The sequence below is a fragment of the Pollicipes pollicipes genome, unplaced genomic scaffold (assembly GCF_011947565.3).
Source record: "Pollicipes pollicipes isolate AB1234 unplaced genomic scaffold, Ppol_2.1 Scaffold_6138;HRSCAF=7277_pilon_pilon_pilon, whole genome shotgun sequence".
Taxonomy (NCBI): domain Eukaryota; kingdom Metazoa; phylum Arthropoda; class Thecostraca; order Pollicipedomorpha; family Pollicipedidae; genus Pollicipes; species Pollicipes pollicipes.
In genome coordinates, this window is record NW_023596818.1 from 11185273 (window position 1) to 11212106 (window position 26834).

A 26834-nucleotide genomic window follows, 5' to 3' on the forward strand; every position below is an offset into this window, starting at 1 on the left:
GATGCTGTAAACGCTAATCTGTTTTTATCATAGATCTTAAAAATGCGGACGTGAAACACACTCCGGAACACTTTCCAAGCGCTTCATTTGACACCCTAAAGCGTTCAAAGGTACTGTCTTCAGAAATGTTGTCATTTTTGTCTGTCTGCCACTGCCTGACATTGGACGCGGGACCGACGCTGCGGGGCCCCCGGAGACTGCAATGCTGGACGACAGGGGTTATTGTAAGACTTGCAAGTGCGTATGGCCAAAACTGTGCGATGCATTGCCCCTACCACTCGATTCTAAACCAAGGTGATCATTCTTGGACCAAAACGGGTCGATGTGAAGGCGAATTTATGGGACGGTTTCGATCCAAATCTACGTTCGTAATGTCCCTGTAGAACCCAGCAAAAAATCAGGCACAACCCCTGTGTGCTGTTGGCTTAGAAATAGGCTACTCAAATCTTTTAAAGTGAATAGCACCGGCTTATTAAACACAACAACTTAACGCCTGGTTCCTTTAGTTTATTTATTTACTCTAAAAAACGAGCAGAATTGTATGTATTGGTGCCCCCTGGCCTTCAAAAAGAATCGGGTTTTCCTCAAAATCAAGTGCGCCGTATCCGGTGACTTCTTTTTTAGATGGGCAGGCCTTGCACCAGGGGGAGAGGGCTCGGTCAACCCTGTGTCCCACCCCCAATTACCAAGACTCTGGCTGCGTGGGTAGGCTCACTTGAGCACCGAGTATGCTCAAGTAAGTATAATCGCATGACAATTGAAAAGCCAGCTACCTGGCAACACTATTAACCTGCATTGCGCATGACATTAATGTGACGGACGTTTTATTTTTCACACGTTTGAAGTGAAACGGGCAAGGACCGCTCTCTCTTCAGAGCCGCATTAGCTTGGAGCAGCGTCCCATAGCTGTAGAACTGGCTCGCAATTCGTGTTTAACTGAAAAGAGCGGAGAAAGTGGATTATCAACATGAAGGCATCTACCTAAGCGAGTTTGGGAAAGGTCGAAAATCATTTTCTTGAAGTATGCGTGGATAAGACAATAGCAACAGCCTTATTCCTCGGAGAAAAACCAGAATGAAAATATGGATGCGTGATATTTTGGCAACATGCATTTATCGAAACAATGGCAGAAAACTATATTAAGAAGTGAGTATGCGTGGAACCAACATAAACAGTAATTAACATGAATTCTTTGGCATTAATATTTACTAAAATGCACATGCTTGATTGATAAATTTTTGCTGTGACGAGAACCTGCGCATAAATTGGTTGTGATAGCCACAAGTATTGTGGATACTGCACTGGACATATTATTCTTGTCAGTGAACGACTAAATACACGACAAATTAACTCAGCACCAGGTGGTAAGCGATGCAAAATCTAACTGTAACTAACTGTATGTAAGATGGAGTTGTAACTGCACCCCTTAAGCTTCACAGAAACAGGTGCCTTTGTGAGAAGGTGATGCAATCTGCAATGCTTTCATGTATGAATACTGTGCCCACACACATGAGCTTATGAAAATAAAAGACGTAATTATAGTATATGTATATATATATATATATATATATATATATATATATATATATATATGACGAAATGCATGACCATGGAGGCATAACCTGTAGGTGTGGAGGCCTCATGTCAAATTGCGCAGTGTGTGCTGTATTTGTTTCGTGGTCACCATAAAAAACTGCCTCGAGAGCATTTTTGACACCAAGCTTTGTGTGAAAAACATACACCTTTTGTCCCGACCTTATCTACCGAGTCGTCATATTTTGCTTCTGCTGCTTCAAAGGAAAACATAAACAAATAATTTTGATTTAAATGTAGGTCGGTGACGTGGCAAGCCGTGGGAGCTGTGAATCGAAGGCTTGTCAAAACCGTGAACAGCACAAACTGATTCAAGTATAGCTGGTGAATGTCGCAGAGTTTACTGGAAATTTTGTCGTTATTCCATGCATACGGATGCAAGATCAAGTGCAAGTTCGAGCTCATTTTGTTCATAAATCATTCCAGCAAGTGGCTTATGACTTGGTTTGGTACAAGTACACTAAAAGAACAACTGCAATATTAAAAAGGACAGGTCGACCGCATTCGTACCTTTTAAAAGATTCTGTCGTTCATTCACTTCGTCCAAAAAATTAACAAACACTTAAGAATAAAACATGTTTGATAAATACGACAACACCGCTCAGTCTGATGCGAAGAGGCGGTAGAAGGTAGGGCTTGTAGAGCGCCGGAAAGGTGCCCTTTTGACCAGCCCCACCCCCAAATATCCAGAATTTGCGTCTGGCGGCGACGTCCGATACCTTGCAGATCCTCTTCGGGGAAGACTTCCGGTGGTATGACGCGTGCTATTTGGGCCTGTGCGTCGTCGATGACTAAATTGATGTCGCTTCACTAATTAACGCCAATGCAGAGGTCAACATGTAAGTCAAGGTCCCTGTAGTATATAAAGGTCACTGTTAAGGGTAACCTCCGCTTTCGTTAGAGGCGCGCAATGCTTCCTCTGTCGCACACCTTCTATCCAAGACCCGCTCGTCGGGCCTCGCAGTGTTCAGTATCTCCAGTGCCTCCTGGCTCCACAGGCGGCACAAAGCCGGCAGCCTGTTGACATCGGCAATCCATTCTGCCCGGGAGGTAATCTTCAAATGTGGTCGCCAGGCTCGTCATCGGCAAAGGCCACCTCTTCTGCACCCGACACTTTACTCGAGCGTTCAGAAGCCCGAAGCAATCGATTCCAACTGAGCCGAGCGGGCTGACCTACCGTTAGGGCGAATACCAGCGCGCTGTGCGGTAGGTCAGCCTTGCCTGAGATGGGCACAGTGATCGGCAGATAAAGGGGCTTAGAATGATATGATCGCAGGTTTTACCCCTGTGATTCTGATGGACTGCCTGAAATAACTATCAGGTAATTGTGAGCATTTAGGCACAGCTCACTCAGGACCTGCATATGTAAGTTGTTTCACGGGTGAGATTTTCGTACCCGTCTTCCACTCGCATGGTTATTGCCGTGAGCAGACGCTACGCGTAACATGCCGACCTCACTTGCTCAATTACCAGTCCATTTACTATGAACCCGTTGTTGTATGGGCAGCCCATGCTACTGCTAAGTTGTGTGGCCAACATTCCCCCTCATTTTATTCAAGTTGTTATGACCAGCCACCTGGGGCCTAGCTACGTAAAACTTAGTTTTCTCAGGTGTCTTTTGCATAAGTTTTGTCACATTTTCAAAGACAAAAAGAAATCGGTTAGGGACCGGCCCAGGGCTTAATGATGAGCAGGAGCTCTAATGAAAATTGTCTTTTCGTCGTTGTTCATTCTTAAATGGCTGTAGTGTCATCGTTCATTGATTGCTTAGGAATTTATACCATTGATAGCTGATATATAAGACATATGTGCACAAATTATACTCTTAAAGCTTTTCTAGATATCATTTTGATGGAGGTCGTTCCAGAGCAGTAAAAAGGAAGAGATTTGAGACAGTGTGAGTGGATGCCAAAGGCGGCATACACAGTCGCAGGAAGATGATGACGAGATCCTTATTATACACGTTGTCTTCTGGATTTTTGGTGAATTTATCAAATAGAAAAGTACTCTTGACGAGCCCAGGTGCGTTACATGAATGCCACAGGCTGGCGCTTGACCAAATAGCAATTTTCTTTGGTTGCCTGTTACAGCCCTTAGTTCTTGTGAGTTCTTTAGTTTTGCAGATGAAACGGGGTACGAGTATCAAGTGTATAGCAGCAGTATTTGATGTTTTGTGCGTGGGCGGTCCCAGGGAAGGAAAGGGAAGATATCGAAATTGAGAGCCTGCCGACCGTTAAATTGCCAGCAGAACCAAGTAATCAAGGCTATTGGTCTTTCGATGCGACTAAGCGACGAAAACTTTGTGTCATTACTACCTGCCAGCTTTAGGCTGGAAACAGTGAGAGACCCTAGGATCATCTTCCAATGTCGTGTTCGTAGCTATGAAAGGCCTCCATATATAAGAGGCCTCCATAACCCTTCTTTCTCACGGTGTTTGAAACACCAAACTAGCCTCCTGACGTGCTCCGCTCACAAACAACCCCGCCTATGGAGCAGATCTGCTCGGGGGAGGATCTCTGACACGCGCTGCCACTCCGGTGCATTTCAGCCCGTCCGCTGGCGATGGGAATGCGTGGTCAGCTGCTGCCATAAGCTGCACATTGGGGAACGATTTCGCTCTCGCTCCAGTATATGGCATCATTTACGTCAGGTGGGAACCCCGCCTTCACTGCTTCAGTCAGCCCGACTGCCAGCACGGCTGTTTGCACTCACAAACGCGTAGTCGAGGTTATCTGCAGGCGGCCAGCTGTGGCCTAGCAAACTCCTGATTACACTGCACACAGCTGTCATGAAATGTCATCTCAGGTGAGCTGCCGTTTTGATAGCGCGTCCGCCTGCTTAAGAGAGGCAGTGAAGCTGACGGTGAAATAGGTCACTTCTCGGGCCTCGATAGAAACGAAGTTTGTCCAAGCTGTGCAGACTCTGCTGCTTTTGGCACCACTATACCCTTAACGAGGTCGGTGTTCCAGTTAGCTCTGTGGACCCAAACTTTCTACTGAACGAATTCAGCCGGGGGAGACGCGGTGTGGCGAGACCCAGTAACTCACAGGTGAGTTATCACCCCTCTGAGCACTGTCTACGAACCCGAGGCGTCTTGGAATGCATGAACCTGTTCTCCACCTTGCCCCGCTCAGCATACACAACATCCATCATGGAAGTGTGAGACATTTCAATGGATGTCACCACGACTAATGGCTGAGCTTCATGTGGTCACCCTGGTTCGTAAGGCAATGCTGCACGGCGAGCCTGATATGATGAGGGCGATGTTTGTGTTAAACCGCGACACATGTGTCCGATCTACGCTGTAGGACAGCCTTCTACGCCTCCCTAGGCCAGTAGGAGACCTCTTGGGTACCACGCACCAGCATTGTGCAGCGCATTACCAGCCGGCATTACGTAAATAATACAGCAGTGTTTCGTACCCGCAGTGAGAGAGCGCCTCTTTGAGCGCCAGTGCTGTTGGTAGCCGGCGAATGGGTATCTGTGTGCTACATGTTTCGTTTTTTACCTGCCTGCTCTTGTTCTAAGTACTTTTGTTGTTACTACGGAGCTGCAATATCCACGCTCCATTTTAGATAGCCGTATGGAATTTATGCATACATACATACATACACACATGAATACATACGTACATCCTATAAGCATTCGCTTGGGGGCAGAGGGTCTCGTCAGGGAGATCCACATAACGCACCATCTCGAAGTGTTAATGTTGTTCACCACAGCGCGTGACTTAGCCAATTGGTGAGCCTATTCTCCCATGCTCCTACATAGTCAGGGACTTTCGTATGTGGGATGCGTGATTTCTGTCTAGTCGGCTGTAATACGGCCATATGGTCCATGTAGAACAGTTTGGCACAGCATCACAAGCTGTTTCTTCCTCCCCCTGACTTCTGCAAAATGCTCCTTAAGGCGCACTGAAGCCCGTAAAATAAAGACTGAAACAGAAACAGAAAATGGTGACGGTTACAAAAATATGGCTACCAGTAAGGCTTACACGCTAGGTTGGAGGTACATAACACAACAAAGGCAGATGAGTGCTGGCTGACCATCTTTTTCGAACCGCACTTAATGATCACTTTGCTCGATATCTGCACCCAACGCAACCAGCCTGGGGTGAACAAATAGTGCCGGCAGCTGGCTGTTGCGCGACTTGAAACACGACGGCTGCATCGGGAGCTATTCGGATCCTGCATAGCTCCTCCCGGTTGCACTCGATGTGACGCCGTAGGTGCCAGCATTAGAGGTGTTTGACACCGCGCTCCTCACGTGGCACCTGCTGAGCAGCCCCCGGTGACGTGTTTAGCTCCGATTGATGAGGTCCAATTAGACGGTTGGGTGGCACGTGCACAGCGAAGTTCAGAGCTAATCACCCACGCTACTGGTGGCGTTCTCCGCTAGTTGTTTCGCGCGAATGCCTTCGGCCAATCGCGTCGCCTCGCGATGTGTGTTCCGAAGGAAGAAGAAGAAAAAACAAAAGAGGACGAAAGAAGGTGCCCATACCAGCTCGTCATGGAAGACTGAAGCTTATCACCACGGAACATGACGATGCTGACAAGGAAGGCGTGCACTGCACCGACGACGTCGAAGCCGTCAGTGTTTCCGTTCTGCAGCCATCCCAAGGCGTCTTTTACTGTGCTTAGCTGATCGATGTTCCTGATTCCAAGACTCCGATGGATAATCCACTGCACCACGTTTTCATCGAGAAATAGCTGCGGCTACTTGTGGCTGCCTCTGGATGGGCCCGCCCCCCATGAGGTGAGGCAGATTCTGCTTCAGTTGTTCCTAGGGTTTCCGCTTAGGCGCTTTTTAGAGTTGACACTGGCCATGCCTCTCACATCCTCTTTTGTTTCTCCGTGCTTACTTAAGCCCATAGCCATGACCAGGTTGAGGTAAGGCTCGGCTGGATCTCCATCGCTGACCTTTCATGACCTGGACCTCAGACGCTGCTGAAACACAGCTGCGCCGATTCTCCAGCTCAGCTGGTACACCGAGTGTTCACAGCAGAGCTGACTGCGCACCGGGGTCGAGTATAACGTGACCACCGCAGCAGCTCCTTTCGCTGCCATGCACCCACACAGCTGCCACGAGATGGTGCATATCTTTCTACCCCTACAGGCTGCTACGACAGCCTGGCGGTCGAAATCAACGCATTCCTCCCGCAAGATGTTCTGAAAGGCACTGTGCTTCTGTCGCCCTGCGGCAGGATGATGTTTTCCATTAGAGGCTTCCTTAGCAAAGCGCTTGGGAGACGAACGGTGCTGCGATACGTGCCCGCTTTCGAGGCACGTGGAGCATCTGCCACCATGCCAATCAGCCTGGTGCGTTTGTCGGCTGCCCTCACCTGGAATGATTGAATCCTTTGATCTAGCATGAGCCCGAGGTACAAACATCGCAGTCTGCGCCCGCTCTATGTGTTCAGGTGCTGGCGCCATTGATGGTGTGTGCACGACCTGATTGCCTGGCTCTTCAGAGATCACTTCCGTTTGATATCATTTGAGCTCTCCCGGAACAATTAAGCTCAATGTGAAACTGCGTCGCCAGCCAGTCCCAGGAATGTAAGGAAAAGCGTCGGAGTTTGGTCAAAAGGATTTGTGAAGGCGGTGACAGGCCGCTTATTTCACTTGAAAAATTGCCTGATAGTCCTTTCTGGCAAGTGATGTCTCAAATTTTTGGATGGCCATGTTGGAGCATAGCATATGTAAGTGCTCGTCCTAATACCGACGCGCACACTACACAACATTGGCCATCTTGATGCATTTCCTGGTTTTGCGGTGCACAAAAACATTTTCGGGACGAAAGTTTCTGCTTAGCACTCTATCTGCTGAACACGGATTTATCATCTTTATTTAGTTTCCATGTTAATGCAATATAACAAGTCAAATGACAGGTCTTACCGTGCGCCATAGAATGAACAGGCCAATTATTTTATCAATACCAAACACACCCACCCACCCGACCCCCCCCCCCCACACACACACACACTCACACACACACACACACACACACACACACACACACACACACACACACACACACACACACACACACACACACACACACACACACACACACACACCACACACACACACACACACACACACACCACACACACACACACACACACACACACACACACACACACACACACACACACACACACACACATACACACACACACACACATACACACACACACACACACACACACACACACACACACACACACACACACACACACACACACACACACACACACACACACACACACACACACACACACACACACACACACACACGTATATATATATATATATATATATATATATATATATATAATATGACAGATGCTTACTTTTCCTTTGTTATAAAATAGCACAAAATATCCCAGCATTCAAAACACGTTAAGAACGTGATACGCTAGGATATTAAGTGTCACGCACTCAATAGCCGAGGAAATGATACGTATGATGTCGGCGGCGCGAAAATTACGTTCGAGAACTGGGAGTAAAAGTTAGTCAGTGCATATCCGACTGCTTGCTCTGAAATAAAGACATCAAGACCAGTAGGGACGGGGCCTGAGCATTCACAGGTGTCACAAGAGGTCAACAAAGTGGCCCCCGTCAACAAGCATAGGGTTTTCAGAGCAAGCAAAAATAACCTAAAACATGGTGGGCCCCGAAATGATCGAACGGGCCCCTAAATGCACGGGCAAGCTAACAGAAAGAGCCTCGATAGGAATGAAGAGCCCTCTGCAAACGAGATCAAAGGGCGATAGCCCTCGATCAAAGGAGAGGACCCTTGAGCATCGAGTGTCTCGTTGCCTTACCTTATAAGTGCCCCAGTAACAGCACAAGGCCCTCCAAGCAAGTGGAAAAACTCGAGAATTATATGAAGGGCCCCTGAGCAGATGAGTGCACCCTGGCATACGGGGTCTCGGAAAAAGTGTGTAAAGCCTTTCGAGCGAATGGGAAGAATCAGTGGAGGAAAACTTGCATCGAGCAAGAGTGCCCAGGCATGGAAGCAGGTAGCGTCCCAAAGATAGCGTCAAGCTCTACGAGAAAATGTAAAGGGACAACGGAAAGGTGGAAAGCTCTTTAGCGATCGGATCGACCCGGCAAGTTAACATACAGGGCACGGGCAATCAACGGCGTAATGCCTATAGACAGCCTAATGAGCCCCAAAATATCCCCCAAGCAACACCTTCTCAACCAGCGAAGAATTAACTCATCTTTTTATGAACTCTAACCTTTACTAGCAATTGCTTCTGGTCGTATGCAGGCCCAAAGGCATCCAATTTTGCCGTGTTTTTGTTGTTAGAAAACTGTGTCCATTCGGTCGATTATGGGTCCCTTCGGAGCCTTTAGATCTCATCGGCATGGTCCATGGGGGCGTGGCCCCGCGCCTTCTGCCACCATATGTATCCGCCAACGCCTCGAGCAGCTTATTAGATGTGGTCCGCCAAGTACACAGGGCTATCCATTCAAGTAAGAAATACTCACGACACAATGTGTAGGGCTCCGAACGATCGCGTTTCTCCAAGCAGGTTGACATATAGGGTCCCAGTCAAGAGTGTAAGGCCCTCTATTCAGATGAGAAGCACCCAAGATCCAATGTAGAGGGCCCCGAGTGATCGAGTGTGCCAGAGCAGGTTCACATATGAGCAGCGTAGGGTCCTCCATTTAAAAAGGAAGTACCCATGACCCAATGAAAAGAGCCCCCCCCCCCCCCCGAATGATCGAGTATGCACGGGCAGACTATCAGACGGCCCCGACAGGAGTGTAGGGGCCTAAATTCAGATACCAAGACCCAATATGCAGGGCCCCCGAACACTCCAAAGGTACCGAGGAGGCCATTAGGTGGGTTCACAACAAGCGCGTAGGGCCCTCCATCCAGATAGGAAGCACCCATGACACAATGTGGATGGCTCCCCAATAATCGGGTGTGCCCGAATAAGCAAACAGAAGGGACCCTGACAAGAGCGCAGGAGATTCCGTTCAAATGTGAAATATCCACAACATGATGTAGAGGTCCCGAATAATCTAGTGCACCGGAGCAGGTTGACAGATAAGGCCCCGAAAAGAGCGGAGGGACCTCCATTGAAATAGAAAGTACCCAAAACCAGATGTAGAGGTTCCCCAACGACCGGATGGACCCGAGCATCTTATCAGACGGGGCCTTGACAAAACCGTAAGGTCCTCCATTCAAATAAAATGTGCCCAAAACCCAGCGCGGAGGGACCCAGGAATATGCAGTGTACCCGAGCAGGTAATCATATGAGCAGGACCCAGTGAAGAGGGCCCCCGAACGATCGAATGTGCCCGAGCAGGTTATCAGATAGCCCTATCCTCCCCAAAAAGCGTAGGTCCCCCCATTCAGACAAGAAGTACCCAAGACCCAGTGTGGAGGGTCCCCGAACGGCCGAGTGTATTCAAGCAGGCTATGAGATGGGCCCCCGACAAGAGCACAGGCCCCTAAACAAGTGATAGAGAATTGGAAGCGCCCTAGACCAAAGTAGAGGGCCGCTGAGCATATCGCGAGTGTGTCGGTGGGTTAACCCAGACCCACTTAAAGGGTCCCTGAGCAGCTGAGAGTGTTCCGACAGGTTAAGATATGGGGTCCCAGCTATAGGCCACAGAGCCGTTCTGGTGAATGGAAAGAATCTTTCGAAGGGCCCTTGATTGACAAGAGCGCTCTTGCGCGCTAACAGGAAGGGCCCAGCAACAGTGCAGGGCCCTTAGAGAAAATGCAAAGAAATCAAGAACAGCGTGGGAGGCTCATTAACGATCGGAATGACCCTGCAAGTGGGCATATAGGTCACCTCAGAAAAAGCATAGGGCCCTATACAGTGCAATAAGTCTTCTAATTTTCCATTCACAACTTTTTCAATCACTGAAGATTTTTTTTACTTCTCGTGGGCCGTTCACTTTTGCTTGCAACTATTCTTGTTCGTCTCGAAATCCAGAGACGTTAAATTTCATTGCGTTTTTTTTAACCGGACCTGTTCGGCCAGATATCAGCCCCCTGCGCCAGTGGGCCTCTTCGGGCCCAAGAGGGAGCCATAGCAGCGTGGGCCCCTCCTCTAGACCCGCCCTTGATGCCAAAACTGTCATGAAAGACATCCGCGCTAGTGCCGTTCGCTAAGAAATTGTTCCCATCGCTTGGCAGTCTGGAAAACATACCACTCGTCACTGTTTGCACGCGAGCGCAAGGAAGTAGAGTTATGGGTGAGAATCGATCGAGGCGGCACAGGCAAGAGGAAACAGCTTGGCACGATCTGAGAGTCCAGTTTATCCCGGAAGATGTTTCTTAAGAAAGTAAATCGTGCTGCAATCTTCTTACTGCAAGGAATGGTATCTTGAAGCGAGGCAGAGGGCCTTCGTGAAAGAGAAGCTGTTTGTCAGAAAAAAATTGAATAGGTAAGCAAATAAGAAACTTGTGCTGCACTCGATCGACCTGGGTTGTGTGGGATTTGGCCGCCCCTCTCCATACCACGCTGTAATATTCTTAAACCGATCGTACGTTTGCAAAATACGCAGCTATCACCGCGTTCCGAGTGAATTATAACCGGCTTGGAATGATCGAATAATTATATGTATATAATAATCATAACCGGCTTAGAACAAGCGAAAAATTATATATATACACATGTTTATATACATACATATGGTTATATATATATATATATATATATATATATATATATATATATATATATGTGTGTGTGTGTGTGTGTATATAATGCTAAACGGCTATAACCGGCTATTATCAATTATTGTATTTTTGTTTTTATTGATTTTCCTTGTTTACTGTTTTTACACCGTGTTATGTAACTATTATATTTATTGTATCACTTCATTTTGTTATTTTATTTGCATACAAAGGATTGCCGATTATTATATAATTATTTCAACCTGCTTGGATCACAAAAGCAGACTTGGAACGACCGAGTATGAATCGACGAAATGTTCGGTTGCCCCTTCTGACTGTCAGAAACATGCGTAGCGAAGGTTGGTTTGGTATCCAGCGTTACGCCAAGGCCCCTGACTTAACACACATGTTCAAGCTTAGTTCTATCGATATCATGCTAGGTCTGGATGGGAGCACGCCTGGGGGTCATCGTCAACGTGTTACATTTCACAGGGTTGGGGTCAGCCTCCACCTGTCCGACCAGACTACCAGATGACCAAGGTCATTCTGCAGCAACAGTCCGCCAGCCGGAGACGTTTTTCAGAAGTTGTTTACGTCACCAGCGTAGAAAGACAGCCTGATTAAAAAACACACGGAAGATTGTTAAGAAAGCGAGGGGGAGGGTGATTCTTCCGAGACGCCAGAGGCTTCCAATTTCAATCGGGAATTTTTTTCCGTTGACGATGACCCTCTGACGTTTGTCGGACAGATGTGATGCAAACCACTGTAGTGCAAATTCCTTCAAATGGTATGATTGTTTGAGTTGTGGATCAGGAGTTCATGGTTAATGCTCTGAAACGCAGTCCAATTATCCACGTAAGCTGCATGTCTCTGGAGCCGATTCCAGGTAAACACATAAGTTCGTGCTGCGTGAATACCTGTGAATAAACCCATGCTGATAATAGCAAAACGCCGGCGAAACATGGTGGAACAGCTTACTGCGTGCACCTGAACTGACAGAGAGGTTCCAAATCTTGGTGAGAGAGCAACTAACTCGTCTGAGCACTCGGTGATCATGCAGGCACTGACGTTGTCAGTCCCACTGGCCTTGTCGGGACCGACCATAGTTATCGCAGATCGCACGGCTGCATCAGAGACACGCAGCTGGCTCAGCGACTCGACTGGGTCGTACGGCGCATGTGGAGGGTTTTATACACGGATATTAGCAATTTAAGAGCGAAGGCATCATTCAGCGCGGCATCGCGGGCCACGTCACCTGACACAAGAGTCCGCTCAGAGTTATACAAGACGAGTGACATGCATGGCTTCTTCGTGACGTTTAAAAAAAAAATGGCACATCAGCAAAGTTGCCTCAGCGCGTTTAGCACACTGAAGGAAGGCGACCGCCCGCCAGAACTCAGAGCTATCTCCGTTAGGCGTTCCCAGGGGTCCCAAGAGGGAGACGTGAGCGGTCGTTGCGGAACATCTGCAGCAGGAGATATATCGTTCGTCGGCTACGCAAAGATCATTCGCCGCGCGTGCATGGAATTCCCTCCCAGCGGGGCGGTGTCGTGCAGCGGAGTCGGGGGAGAGCAGAGTTCCTGCCTGCCACGGGCCGGCCGACATAAACGAAAATTGGATGTCCGTGCTTTTTTACATGCGTCGTGACCGTGACCGTTTTTGTTGTGCGAGTGTGAGTGCCTGCCACGCTTAGTTGCGATGCACGCCTGACTAGATTTATATTACCCACTATGTGGGTGGATCCTCGATAAACGAACATGACCAACGCCACAAAATCACAAAATTAAAACTGGGTAGAATTTTAAGCGTTATATCTTTGGACTGTGACAGGCCTGTAAAGCGCGGGCTGGATCCACGCCCAGATATCCACCACCAGGCGGTGTGCCGATGCGAGAAGGGAGCAATGTGAGTGCGGTGCTCTGCTCACTGCTTTGGTCGACACGGGTCGAAACGAGACTAAGCCCAAATGTCGACAGCAGATGGGGGATGAACACAGTGTGGTGAAGGAGAGACGGACAATCGTATTGGGAAAGTTTTGAGTCTTCGTGTGCGGACGGGAACGTTATATGTCGCGCAAGGGTGGAGACTTGGTGGCATTTTGTTTGACGCTTTGTAGCATTTTCATGGAATGCGTCAGGTCTCGACAGTTATTGCGGGTGATGAAATAAATTCGGTCGGAGAGTATGGACAAATGCACAGAAACCAAGAATCTTGTCTGCTTGGCTGGTGTCGTAGGGAGCAATATCGGTCTAAGATACATGTACTCGGGTAGCAATGTTGCGCTGAATTTCAGTTAAAATGTCATGGTTCGTAAAATGTCAAGTGCACCTTACACGCACTAAGCGATCTCGCGATGCATTCTTAATATGTCCACCAGTTATAGTTCGAGAAGTGACCAATTCCTTCTGAAATTAACCCCACATGCAATACGCTGTTGCCCCTACCTATACCTACGCTGACACGAAGCCCACTTAATGTCGACCAACATCCGTCCAAAAGTACTTCGAACTTTATCCACGTCTCCATCGCCACCTCTGAAAATTTAAGCATTCGTAATTCCTCGGGTACGTCGATTAAAACCTCCCGGTCCTGCCAGACCCAAAGAAAGTCGGCCTTCTAGAAATGTCGTGTATAAAGCTGCGCGCCGATGCTGAGCATTACTCCACCTAAAACTAAAGCTAAACTCGTGAAATATTCTTGTCGTTGCATTGATCTGGACTCTTAGCACGGGTTGCCAACGGATACAGGCCCTATTTACTTCTACATGATGTATCGTCTACACTCAGGGGTCAGCTAAGAGAGAATCCGTTTTCCCTTAAGTCTCCATTTCTCGTTTTTCACCACAGGTGTTTCTCTACAGAAAGCATAAAACTGGTGTGCGCATGCCCACGGACCTTCTCTGACCCCTCCCCCAACCGTCAATAACTCATGTCTGCGCTCCTGGGGCAATCTCATGGCTCCCAGGAGGCAGATAATGTATACTTGTGGGCGCTTGGGAAAGCAGAGGTGCAGGCTCCATTCCCCTCGGTGCCCGCCCTCCCTGCTAAGGTGAGATGCAAGCGATACCGCATAGCCTCAGAAGCTGAGCGTGTTGTAATTCTTCAACGACAACAGATAATACCGACTTCAGCAGCCGTTCAGAAATCGCCTCCCCTTATGGAACGGGTCCCAACAATAGGCGATGTCGACGAATGACTCGTACTTCTGTTGGTACTGCGCATCACTTTACTTACCTCCACCTAGCTATGGTATGAACAACCCATCTATTTCCAGGCTCGGACATAACCACTCCATCTCCTTCCTCGCTCTGAACATCGATCTCCTGCTCCGACCCTTAACCCCTTACTCCGACCCTCAAACCTTCGCTCCGACCCTTGGCCCCTCGCTTTGATCTTCGCCCCTCGCCAACTCGCGGCGCGTTGCCGGCAGGGCGAACGTCTGCGTAGAGCGGCGCAACTACACCCGCCCGGTATTCACGGGCACCGCGGGTACCCGCGCGCGAGGCAGCGGCGCCAGCTGCACCGCCACCCGCGGCACTCAGCTGTGCGTGACCACGCGCGTGCAGGACGGCGCCATGGTGGTGGAGGAGCGCATCAGTCGCTGCTGCCCCGGCACGGCGCCTACCGACGAGGGCTGCCGTCGGGTACGTGCTCTGTCACGGAAGGTTTGGATGCTCTGTGGAGTGCATGCATGTGGGTGCTCTGTTGGGTGCTGAGGGATGAGTGTTTTTCTGGGTGCGGACGAACGGGTGCTCAGCTGGGTGCATAAGGAGAGTGTTCAGCTCCATGCGGACAAGCTGGTTGGTCTTGTGCGTGTGTTTTCCATGTTTATGGCTGTGCTGGGTACAGGTCGACGATTGCTTTGTTGGGTGCGTGAGGGCGGGTATTCCGCTCCGTGTCTAAAGGTGGGTACTCTGTTAGGTGCAGTCGTATGGGTGCTCTGTCCGGTGCAAGCGGGTAGGTGCTTTGCTGGGTGCAAGTGGGACCAGGTCATGCCAAGGGGTTCCGTCAGGGGATAAGCCTGTGGGCCCATCTGTTACTGGTTATCATCCATCACCATCATCGCCACCACTAACCGGTTGGTTAGTGGTGGTGATGTGTGAAAATAGGAAAGCAAGTGGTATGGAACACCCCGTAAAACACGCATTGGGAGGAATCATTCGACTGCGATAAGTACAAAACGACATAAGAACACAGTTGTTTGCCAGGTGTTCCTGCAGCGCGAGATTGCGCGGGGATAACATGTTAATAAAAAGCATCCATCGGTGATACGTATCCACGCGTGAAAAGACCGACGCGTCGTTACCATTCGCTATTTGCACTTGCCGCAGATGGAAAGACCTACCTGATGAATCGCACACGACTGGCTGATGAGATCTGGGAAATGCTTGCCGCTGCAGATCCGGTTTCATTCGCGATTACGGCGCGCAACAGCTCAACCCCATCACTACAGCTCTGCCTGCCAGCCCCCGCGGCCGGGAAGCCCGTTCGATAGCATTAGGTGGCAATGCATGCAAGGAGCCCAACGAACATGCCCGCTGCGTGTTTGTGTGCCTTCTCTGTGCTCCGGTCGTATGCGGCTGCTTCGAGTAGACGCGCTTATGTTATCATTAAGGTCATTTGCCAGAACATGCATTAATTTATGCAAATACATTAATATTGTGAATATTAATAATGAGCATCATCGTTCAAGCCAGAAGTGGGGCGCTGACGTGTTTCATCCTCATTACCTCGGTGGCAAACGTTAGACACGCTAGACACGATCCCGGGCTGGGAAAGAGAGGAGAGAGAGGGAGAGAGGGGAAGAAAGAGAGAGAGAGAGTGAGAGAGAGAGAGAGGGAGGGAGAAATGCATGTGCATGTATATGAATATATATATATATATATATATATATATATATATATATATATATATATATACATATACATATTGCGCGCGGATATATAGATAATCTTCTTTATTCGGTGCCTTTTTCAAGGCCGTGCCCTAGGCCCTTGGAATGTCATCATGGTCAGCAGAAAATTTAGGTTGAGCGTTGTGAGTAGGTTTGGGGTTGAGCTCCACAGATTCCACCACAGCTGCAGTATTTGAGGCTTCGCTGATGCATGGCTTTCGTTCATAGCTTACCGTGGCAATATGTATGCGCTTTTACGCCGGAGTTATTTCTTATAGTTTGTTCGCAGTTTATTCACAGAGCAGCTGTGCTGCTCTTTCTCCTGGTGTGCCATCTAGCTGGGGTGCGTCTCCTCCTGTCCCTCTGCCTGTGCCGTCCTCCATCTGCGGGGCGACCCCCACTCCAGATTCTCTTTCGACCCTGCCGCCCGCACCGAAAGAATCAACGGAAAATGAATGAAATACCGCTGACCGCATTTGCAGCGCGACAACCTGCAGTCTTTCGCCCGCGCCAAGCGAATGAACGGCAGGCGAATTAGCACGTGCGTTTGCCTACGTTTTACTTGAATTACTCGGCGGCGACGACCTGGCGATCGATCGGCGACATTTCGGCGCCGCGAAAAAGGTCATGTTGTAGCTCTTTAGGTAAAGTTGATATTTAAGCGAAAAAGTGCATATGGTGATTAAAAAATGGGTAATAATTGGAGCCAATGAACCCACGCGTGCGGTGATGTAAATTTCACCACGATCGTGACGATGGCTTCGACGACAGCATTTGGCCCCGTTTTTCCAAATCCCGACATTTCCGGCTTGCACGTTGATTGCCGGCGCAACGGTGCGTCGCACGGTCTATTGTTGGGTACGTGAAATGTAGCCGGTACACGGGTCGACGCTTCGAGATTGGTTTCACGCCTCCACCGGCTCCGGTTGCCGAGCGGGGACGCGGAACGTGAAAAACAGTCGAAAACGGGAAAATTTGTCCGCTCCGCCGCCGTGCACGTGGCACGTGGCTGGTGCAGCGTCACAGGTAACACCACGCGATTCCCCGCTAAATCTTCTGTCGAAGGGTGTTGGCTTTCCGTCGCATCAACCCGTGGTTGCCAACATGCGAAAACAGTTTCAAATGACCGCTCGCCGGTTTTCATCGAGGTCGCTTTTTCGCAACGCCTACGCTAAGACAGGGGCCCAAACACGCCCCCCCGCGACACGCGCCGCACGCCACCCGTTGACCATACGGGTACGAAACTCGCCTCAGCACGCCGTCATGTGCGCACGTGCATCGTGTCAAAATTTCGCGTTTAAGTGACCCACCGTTTGACCCGCACCCGTGCCAATGCCAAAAGACGGCCCTCAGACAGGCAGACGCACCCTACTCAACTAGTATTATAGATGGATAGACAAGCAACACCTGTCGGCCTTTGGCCGAATTCGTATTCTAACCCAACTTAACAGCTCCCCTTCACGCGCCACCGCTTGACCCCGCGGGCACGAAACCTGTCTTTTGGCACGTCTTTTGGACGTGCCTAAGACGTGCCTTAAAATGGCACGTCTTTTCTCGTCACTGCTGCTCTTCGTCCTGAACCATGCTCTAGCTGCGATGTGGCTCCTCATCCCGCCACTGTGCCTGTGCTGTCCTCCATCTGCGGAGCGGCCACTACTCCCTATTCTCCATCAACCCCTCCGCTCGCACCAGAAAAAAATCAACGGAAAATTAATGAAGTACCGCGGATCGTCGGCGATCGCAGCACGGCGATTTCCAGTCTTCCGCTCGTGTCGAAAAGATGACCTTTAAGACCTGCCGGCGTTTGGTCGCATTGGTATTCGACCCCAAATACCAGCTCCTCTACACGCACCAGCCCGCTGACTCCGCCGACACGAAACCCACCATAGTGCGGCGTCTCTCGCCGCTGCGGCTCTTTCTCCTGATCCATCTTGTAGCTGCAGGGTGGCTTCCCCTCCTGTCCCTCTTCCCGCGCCGTCCTCTATCCGCGGAACGACCTCTGCTCCGGGTTCTCTTTCGACCCTTCCACCCGCACCGAAAGAATCAACGGAAATGAATGGAATACAGCTGTCCGTCGGCTATCGCAGCGCGGCGATTTCAGTTATCGCACCCGGGCGAAGCGGGTGCCCGGCAGACGAGCACGCACCAGCGTTTTACTTAATTACTCGGCGGCGGCAACTGGACGATAGATCGGGGGCATTGCGACGTCACAAAAAAACAAAATTGCATCCTTTCAGGTAAAGTGGAGCGAAAAAGCGCATAAAGTGATTAAACAATGGGTGGTAATTGGAGCCAGGGAAACCACGCGTGCGGTGATGTCAATTTCGCCGCGATCGTGGCGACGGTTTCGACGACAGCGTGTTGCATTTGGCCCTGTTTTTCCCAATCCCGACATGCCAGGCTTGCACAACGAATTCATGCGCAACGGTGCGTCGCACGTTCTCGTGTTACCCACGTGAAATGTAGACGGTACACGGGTCGACGCCTTGAAACTGGATTCGCGTCCCCATCGGTACGTGACATCACGCGATTCCTAATTGAATTTTCTGTCGAAATGTATTTATAAGCAGTCTTTTATCGGCCGAACGTTTTTTAGACATTCTAAATCCTTGAAATCGACTGCGCACATTTACTTGCCCGAAATCCGGGGAGAAACAGGCTTTGGGGCAGGATAGGTTATCTTCATCGGATGAGCTTCTTCCTTCCAACCAGTTTTAGAAAGTGACACCCATGCTTTAATACTCCCAATGAAGACATAGCAATGGAATGTTCTTGATTGGAATGCATTAATTAACCTTTAGCATCCTTTATCCTCTCTAACAAGTGTCGCCCTGTCGGCCTTCAGTTTGGGAACGATGTTACAGCCAGTATAATGGTCCTCAGATTATTGTGATGCTTCATCATCGCATCTTGCTGACCTCATTATCACATCACATCACATCTCAACTATTATTTATCACATATGATAATTTAACTAAACTTTCATTGACTTTGAACATTGACGATATCGACTCACGGTCAAAGAGATGTGGACTGCCGGCGTAACCATTTTGAAAAATGTGATGAACTGCATGATTATATCCCTTTTGCGTCCCTGTGATCCATGCTATCACAAAGACGGGTTCCCTCTTCTTCATTTCCGTGACCAAAACTCGGTTTTCAGTCACTTTGTTTCATTTTCTTTATCTGGACCATTTGTGTTACAGCTGTTTCACTTCGACGTCCGATGTTGGACACTGGCCAGTGAGTGGCGCGTGGTGGAAATGCAGTCGAATTCTACAGAGAATAAGCTAAATTACACAATGACCTCATTGTTTGCTCGTGGTACTCGTCGTTTTTGGTGTTCCAAATTCTCCCTTCGGAAAGATGGTGCAAAGTGCGGCCTCTCAAGGAAGGATAGTTATTGGTGAGCTTGACAGTAATGGCGTGGTTCCGGGTGAATCCCATAAACCTTTCGAATACCGAGCCACATCGTGGCTAGAAAATGCTGCCTGATAGCGTGGCACTGACCAGAAAGACCTTGAATTAGATTGTCATGAAATACAAAGCAGATTATTTACAAAAATGCTTACGGTTGTGAAAAATGAAGGACACAGACGGTAATGAGGTACAATCAGTATCGCATCATCCTGCAGTGCCAGGACTGTGATGAAAGTCCGCCTAGCTTGCTGTAGTTTTTCATGCATCTATTCCGGACGTCTTTATCCTCAAGCCTCAGATAAACTTTCTTACCTTAATAATGCGGTTGTGCTGGACCCTAAAAAGTGGTTTCAATTCACAACAACCAGAGAAAATTCTTCACCCATTCTGGAAATATTTGCATGCTTTAAACACTGCCTTTATTTTACAAATGCCTCAGGTCGTTGGAACTCGAATATTCAGTTCGGTTTATCAGTTAGAAATCTGGAAGATATGGAGTTATCCAATTCTTGGAAGCATTGGTGTATAAAACGTAATTTCAGGCAGACCCTGGTAGGTCCTGTGCTACTGCGATTCGGAAAATAAATGTCGTACAGTGATTGGCCTGCAGACGAGAACGCAGAAGAATACTACAACTCAGCTGTCCTCTTGGTTGCGTTCACCGGTATTCGAAAATATTGGCAAGGTCAATTTCCAACCAAATCTGCCATACTACCGATGTTACTGGATGGACGCCACTTAAACATGACGGGGTACTGCACGCACTGACCAGGTGGGAAAAATTCCAGTCGAGCGTTCGGCGTTGTTACATAACTTGTCAAATTTATATAAAATGAATTTATGTTGGCCGCCACATATCCAGACGCCTTTCCAATAACGTGCCTGGATGGGAAGTTGCAAGGAAAGATACAGCCTTCAATATTGATACCGAGAAAGACTGTTGTCAGATATCATTGCAGGGGATATTGGACATCGTGCGTCACAGCTGTAAATTAGACGATCTTAATGAACTGAACTTGGTGAAAGACAAGCTACGAATTCGTATCATTTCCTCGTGATACAACGGCCTGGCAACCGTATGTTTGTAAGCGAGCTTCATGCTGCAACATTTCTACAGCGTTGTTTCCGTGCGGGAGATGGTTAAAGGAACGGCATAGTTTTCAACATTTCGGCTGTCCCTGTGAATCAAATTAACCATCGTTGAGCATGTCCCTGGCCTGACCCTTTCAGACACCGGGATATGAGGGTAAGCTGTTCTTTTGACCCATTAAACATAATGAGTGTGTTTTATGTGCGAGTCTTTTAGGCCACCTAGGAGTGTTTCTAATCCGAATGAACAGTCCTGTTACGTCATTGTAGTAGGACATGTACGGTGAAGCACGGAACCACCGGAGTGGATTTCGATTTTGGTCTGGCTGAACCACATTCTCCCCGCTGGGAGCAGTTTCGCCTGGAAACTGCTCCCAGCGGGTTTTTTTCACTAAGGTAGCACGAAGTTGAGCGGACCTGCTAAAGCACTGCGGTCCTGAAACAGAGAAGAAATTAGTCTATGGGCTCCACTTGAGACTTAGGTCAGTAAAATTCCGGCTCGGCGAAACGTACATGGAGTCAAATTTGAGCATTTTGTACAAGGTAGCGAGGTCGACTCAGTGTCTTGTTATGACCAGATTTGGCGCCATGGTCATATTTCACCGTATTCTTATGAACATCTAGTCGAGCGGCCAAGCTCGAAAAAATAACTAACGTGCCACGGTACTTTTTACTTCTTTGCCACTTTTAGGCTATGGGCAAACAGGAACTCCATGTAAACGTATCGGCAAGCCCGCATATTGTGGTACGGAGTGCCGCATCTGATGCTATCCCCGTACAAGCACCATAAGGAATGCTGGTGTATTATGGCAGCCTGTCTTGCGGAAGTCATCTGTACATCTCGTGCTTGGAACGCCTATGGAGAAAACGACATCATTCGCTCAGTCAGTCATGTTGCAGACGTATCGGAGAAGGCGTCTTAATGAAATGCCACTAAGGAGCCGCCGCATGCACTGTTCGCGCTTGCAAATCAGGCAGATTGCATTTTGGAAACCAAAAATAGCTTTTTCGACATCCACGTCACGTATATTGGACACAAAAAATACATGGGCATTGCACACGGCGATGAACACGGCGCGACAGATTCATTTCGACCGCAAGTAAGCGACCAGACTGTTTTTCAAGGCCAGGGCACTAACAGCGGAAGACAGTTTAACGGCTGGTGGCTGCAAACCCCGCATGAGAGACGCTGTAGAAACAAAGCATCGGCAAGCCAACTCGGCGCGCACCCGCGGTAGCTGCAACAAATCGTCAGCTGTGGCCCGAGTGACAACCGCGGACATCGAGGCCTCGTGTACACAGTGTCTCGCGTCGTCATCATGTCCCGTTCGGTGATCATGTCAGGTATTTTAAGGCAACCCAACTCAAGCAGTGCGGGAGGCACGCGATCGTTGTTATTTAGGTTCAGGACGATACGGGCGCCGAAGTTCAGTGCATGTTGAACCCTCTGTATATGTGACGCTAAGCAGGCAGCACAGAGGGTAAGCAGTATGGAATGAGTGGAAACATCTTGCCTTTATCCACCGTCTCTGCCGGTAAGCGATGTCCCATCTATACCAGTACAATCAGAACGCCTTGGCAATGACGCATGATGATTGGGATGTGGTTTTCCCAGTTGGCGGTACAATCGATTGTGACACCCAGGATCTTAACACTTCTAATAATTTGGTTTCGTCTTAGCCAAACATTACCGTTAACTGTGCACTGAATGGAATATTGGAATCATATGGGCCAGAACAGCCTGAGCGGAATGCTAACTTAGTTTTTGCTGCAGGTACCGATGAAGAAAGCATCTCAGCAACTTAGGGAATTGAAATCATTTGCATTTCTTAGCTTGCTGAAGAGCGTGGGAATGAGTAATGTTTTAGACGAAAACGTCACTATTTTTGTCCCTGCTGACGAAGCTTTGCACAACTTCCTCGAAGAAAACCACGTGAGTAACCATGGCGCGTGATGCATCCCTCCGTTGGGCGAGCCCTTTCGACTTAATTTTTTGTTGGTCCGAACTCCGAACAGTTCCGTTCTAATGTGTATCGCAGAATATGCGTTCGTTAGAGTGGACAAATATTGGTGTATCCATACTTCATTGCTTTCCTCTTCCAAACTCAAACTTGTATTAGTTTCGCTGGCACGTGTGCCTGACAATTCGCTGGTGCACCTTTAATACCAGCAAAAGGTCAAAAACCACTGGACCCAAAGAAGTACTGGTTATTCTTTCGCCTGAAAAGCCTGCTGAATGAAATCGCACTGTAGGGTGTGATTATCACAGTGTAAACAGTGACCCCTAGGCCGTAAAATTATGTTTTTCAACGTGTCACCCCTTGAGCCTCGTCATGGCTTTCAACACACTGTCTGCCTGTTCTCCCAGCTATTCGAGCAGCCTGACAACCTGGCGCGACTTGTCAGAGGTCACGTGGTTGACGACAACCTCCCGCTGGCCCTGCTTACCTTACGGGTAGGTTGACATGGACCACGCAGGTCAAAGTCATGGGATACTGAGACTTTGAGTTTGAGACAGACGCTTGGCTGGCACGAAAGCCAAATACAGTGGCAGGACATAACTCTTAAGCTTTTGCGTCAATGGCATTGGTTTGATGGTCATGTAAGCAGCGTTGAAGTTGAGTGTCCGTTGATCGCTCGGAGCACGTTGCTTTCAATGACAGTCTATGCGCACAGGTTGTGGTTCGCTCGCATGTTTGTGTGACAAAATGCGTCTGATGCAAAGCTGCGCAAAACTCGCAACATCGGTTTACATCTGGGCAGTCCGGACTAGCTGACGAAAAACAGCTGGGCCAAACTTTGGTGGCCTGCACCAGTCAGCAGCGCAAATCCCCCGCCGTCAACCCCGCCCCCCTTCAGCTGACGTGACCTCGAGAGGTCGACTGAGCGAGCGTCCGTGCCGCAGAGTCCAGTGCCCAGCCGCGTCGGGCCGCTGTGGGTGACCCGAGGTCACACCGGCCCGCTGGTCAACTGTGTGCCGCTGCTGAGCCGCGACCGGCCCACGCCCAGCGGCGGCCGCATCCACACGGTGCGCGGAGTGCTGCGCGCTGCCAACCTGACGCTGCTGCAGCTCATCCGACGCAGGCCGGAGCTCTCCACGCTGGCCGCACGTAAGGCTGGCAGCTCGGCGGGGATGGGTGTGCACGGACACCGGAGTGATATGTACCACACGTACGTTATGGAGTTAGCAAAAGGTGGAACTGAAGTAGTATATTTAATAAAATTGAATATGTTGGGTGTCTTACTTTCTACATACGCGCCTTATAGCCTGATGTCTATGGTAAGACCACCCCTGCATATACATGAATAACCTCTGGTTATCGAGACCAGGTATATATATATATATATATATATATATATATATATATATATATATGCATATATACATATGTATTTATACAAATATATATACATTTGCATTCATACATATATATATATATATATATATATATATATATATGTATATACCACACGTACGTTATGGAGTTAGCAAAAGGTGGAACTGAAGTAGTATATTTAATAAAATTGAATATGTTAGGTGTCTTACTTTCTACATACGCGCCTTATAGCCTGATGTCTATGGTAAGACCACCCCTGCATATACATGGATAACCTCTGGTTATCGACACCAGGTATATATATATATATATATATATATATATATATATATATATATATATATATATATGTGTGTATATATATATATGCATATATACATATGTATTTATACAAATATATATATACATTTGCATTCATACATATATATATATATATATATATATATATATATATATATATATATATACATACACATCCAGCCCATTATATCGGGGATGTCAAGATTGCGCTGCGTGAGAGAAAACGGGTTTCTGTCTAGTGTTGTGTAAGTAGAAGAGATGTTCGGTACTGGCAGCCCTAACTGTCGACCTTGTGGGCGGGTACCTACGGCAACGCGAAAACAAACGCGTTTTTGATAATTCGAGCGGCCAGTTGGCCACACGATCTGCGTACCTAGCCAGCCACCATCGCTAGATGAGTGGCCATCACCCGATGGGGCTGTGTGGCCGCTCAATACGGGATTTCCATTCGTCGTGCCTGCACCGAGTAAATGATAACCTTTTGTGTGGTGCTGCTCCAGCATATGGTAGTTCCCTGTAACGTTCACTCGGCCACCAACGGACTGACGAATATAAGCCTTTCTAACAGGGAGTGTATGACATCCGGCCTCGTGCACGCCCTGCGGAGTCCCCATCAGCACACATGATATGATTAAACGGAAATGTCTGGGATTTTTGTGCGGATTGAATGAGACCCGGACACCTGCTTGTTTGTTGGACTTGCCGTTTGATTAAAAATTGTCGTGTGAAAACCTCAAATGAAGCAAAAAATGTGTTCGTGCGGTTAGTTTCCTTGTACATTTGAAGTTTGTATTAAATTATTTTGTGTGTCATGATTTGAGATGGTTGTCATGGCCAAGTGTCATGCAGCAATCGCAAATTAGTGGTAAATATCCGGAGACAGTTGCAGTGTAAGCTACGAGCAGTCGATCGTCAAAAACTGCCATCATATGGCTCGTCCGGAAACGCAAAAAAAGAGGATGCTGTCCACAGTATGAACAAAAAACATCCTGGAGGTCCAAGAACAGCTCAAGTCAATGATGATACGTACAGGGCTGATACTGCGTTGGAGAAGAGCCACCAGCGATTCCCTCGCTAACATCACCAAACTCTTTGGTGTTGGCTGATCCCACATCACAAGTCTCAATGATGGGGGGTCTAGTCTAGAACTGAAACAACACCCTCATTGGGTTTAGGTCAACGACGCCCTTACAGACAGAGACTTGCAAGAGATGGTGCAGATTTGTGACTGCACAAAGCCTACGGCTAGTCACGCCGTCTTCATTCAGAACATTTGAGTCTCAGATGATGCACGTTTTTCTTCCACACATCACCACTAAAAAGGCGTGGGAAGGATATTCGTGGATTAAAGCGCACAGCAATGATGGTCATGAATGCCTGAGTTGATTGCGCTGTACTGATGTGCAGAGGAAGGAAGACCGGTCGATGTGAACACTGAAAGCAAGTCTAAGATCCCAGAAAACCTGTGAAAGGACTTTGGGAGAATTGACCTCCATGAGCGCAAAGCAGTTGTATCAACAGGAGGGCTCAAACATACACACCGCGCCGACAGCTTTAACGCGCGCCCAGGTGGGGACTAACCTCCCCCGACAAGCTTTTAGGGAGTAATTTCCGAACGGCGTGGCACAGCCGTGCCAAACTCTACGCAGATGTGGGCAATTTAATAATGAAACTTTTGGCATACACTTTGATATTGCATTGTAAGGTCGCTGACTTATTGCAGGTCAAAGACAGGTCGTGGCTTTCAGCGAAGGCAGTTTCTAGGGAATCGTTCAATCTCATGCGACAGTGGAATGTTGGACGACGCCGTCGAGTGGTAGATGAATGTCTGAGATATTTCCCTAGGCAACAAAGAATGAATTTAGAATTGCAACACATTGCATTGGCGTAGGATCAGGTATGAAGTCCAGACCCAGGCGCTAGGTCCGAACTCTGGGGTCTTGAGAGCTTGCTGTATGAGATAGTTCCTGGTGTTCACTTCGAATTTGTAAATTGCAGGGGCCGCGTTTTCCCACGGTGCTTTCCGAACAGCGCGGCGTAGCCACACCAAAGTTAGCACAGCTATAGAGAACTGAACAGTGGATCTTTTGATGTAAACATAAGATGTGTCTTATAGGGTCGCTCACCTATGGCGGATAAAGTCAGGCCATGGCCGTCAGCAAAGGACATTTCTAGGGAACCTTTTGATGTGATGCAACAACGGAGTGTTGGACGAGGCCATACAAATTTGAGATGGTGTCTTGGGCAGCAAATCAACTTCATTGATAATTACAACCAATCACACTGATTTAGTGTCAAGTATGAGGGTCGGAACAAGGTCGAGACTAACCTGCTTGGTTTTGTTGGTAGTTTCTGGTGCTGATTTTGAATTTATTTATGACAGGGTCTGTAATATACATGTTCCATGGACCTTCTAAAGATCAGAGTAGGTCACTTATCTGATGTGACTCAGGTCAACATTTTTATTTTTAGGAACTGCCGCTTTTGTTATCCCTGACAAGCATTCGAAAGGCAAAATATAAGTGATCGCGAAGATATGCATCTTAAAGTTAT

General features: G+C 48.3%; 1 protein-coding gene across 1 annotated transcript in view; it reads left to right on the forward strand.

The window, feature by feature from the left end:
- LOC119105296 (transforming growth factor-beta-induced protein ig-h3) overlaps positions 1–26834 on the forward strand; it is a 131775-nt gene that overhangs the window by 20939 nt on the left and 84002 nt on the right. Inside the window, exons 4-7 of the mRNA XM_037228763.1 lie at positions 14671–14884; positions 22418–22576; positions 23012–23098; positions 23549–23753. Coding sequence (XP_037084658.1) covers positions 14671–14884; positions 22418–22576; positions 23012–23098; positions 23549–23753 — 665 coding nt within the window. The remainder of the gene's footprint in view (positions 1–14670; positions 14885–22417; positions 22577–23011; positions 23099–23548; positions 23754–26834) is intronic.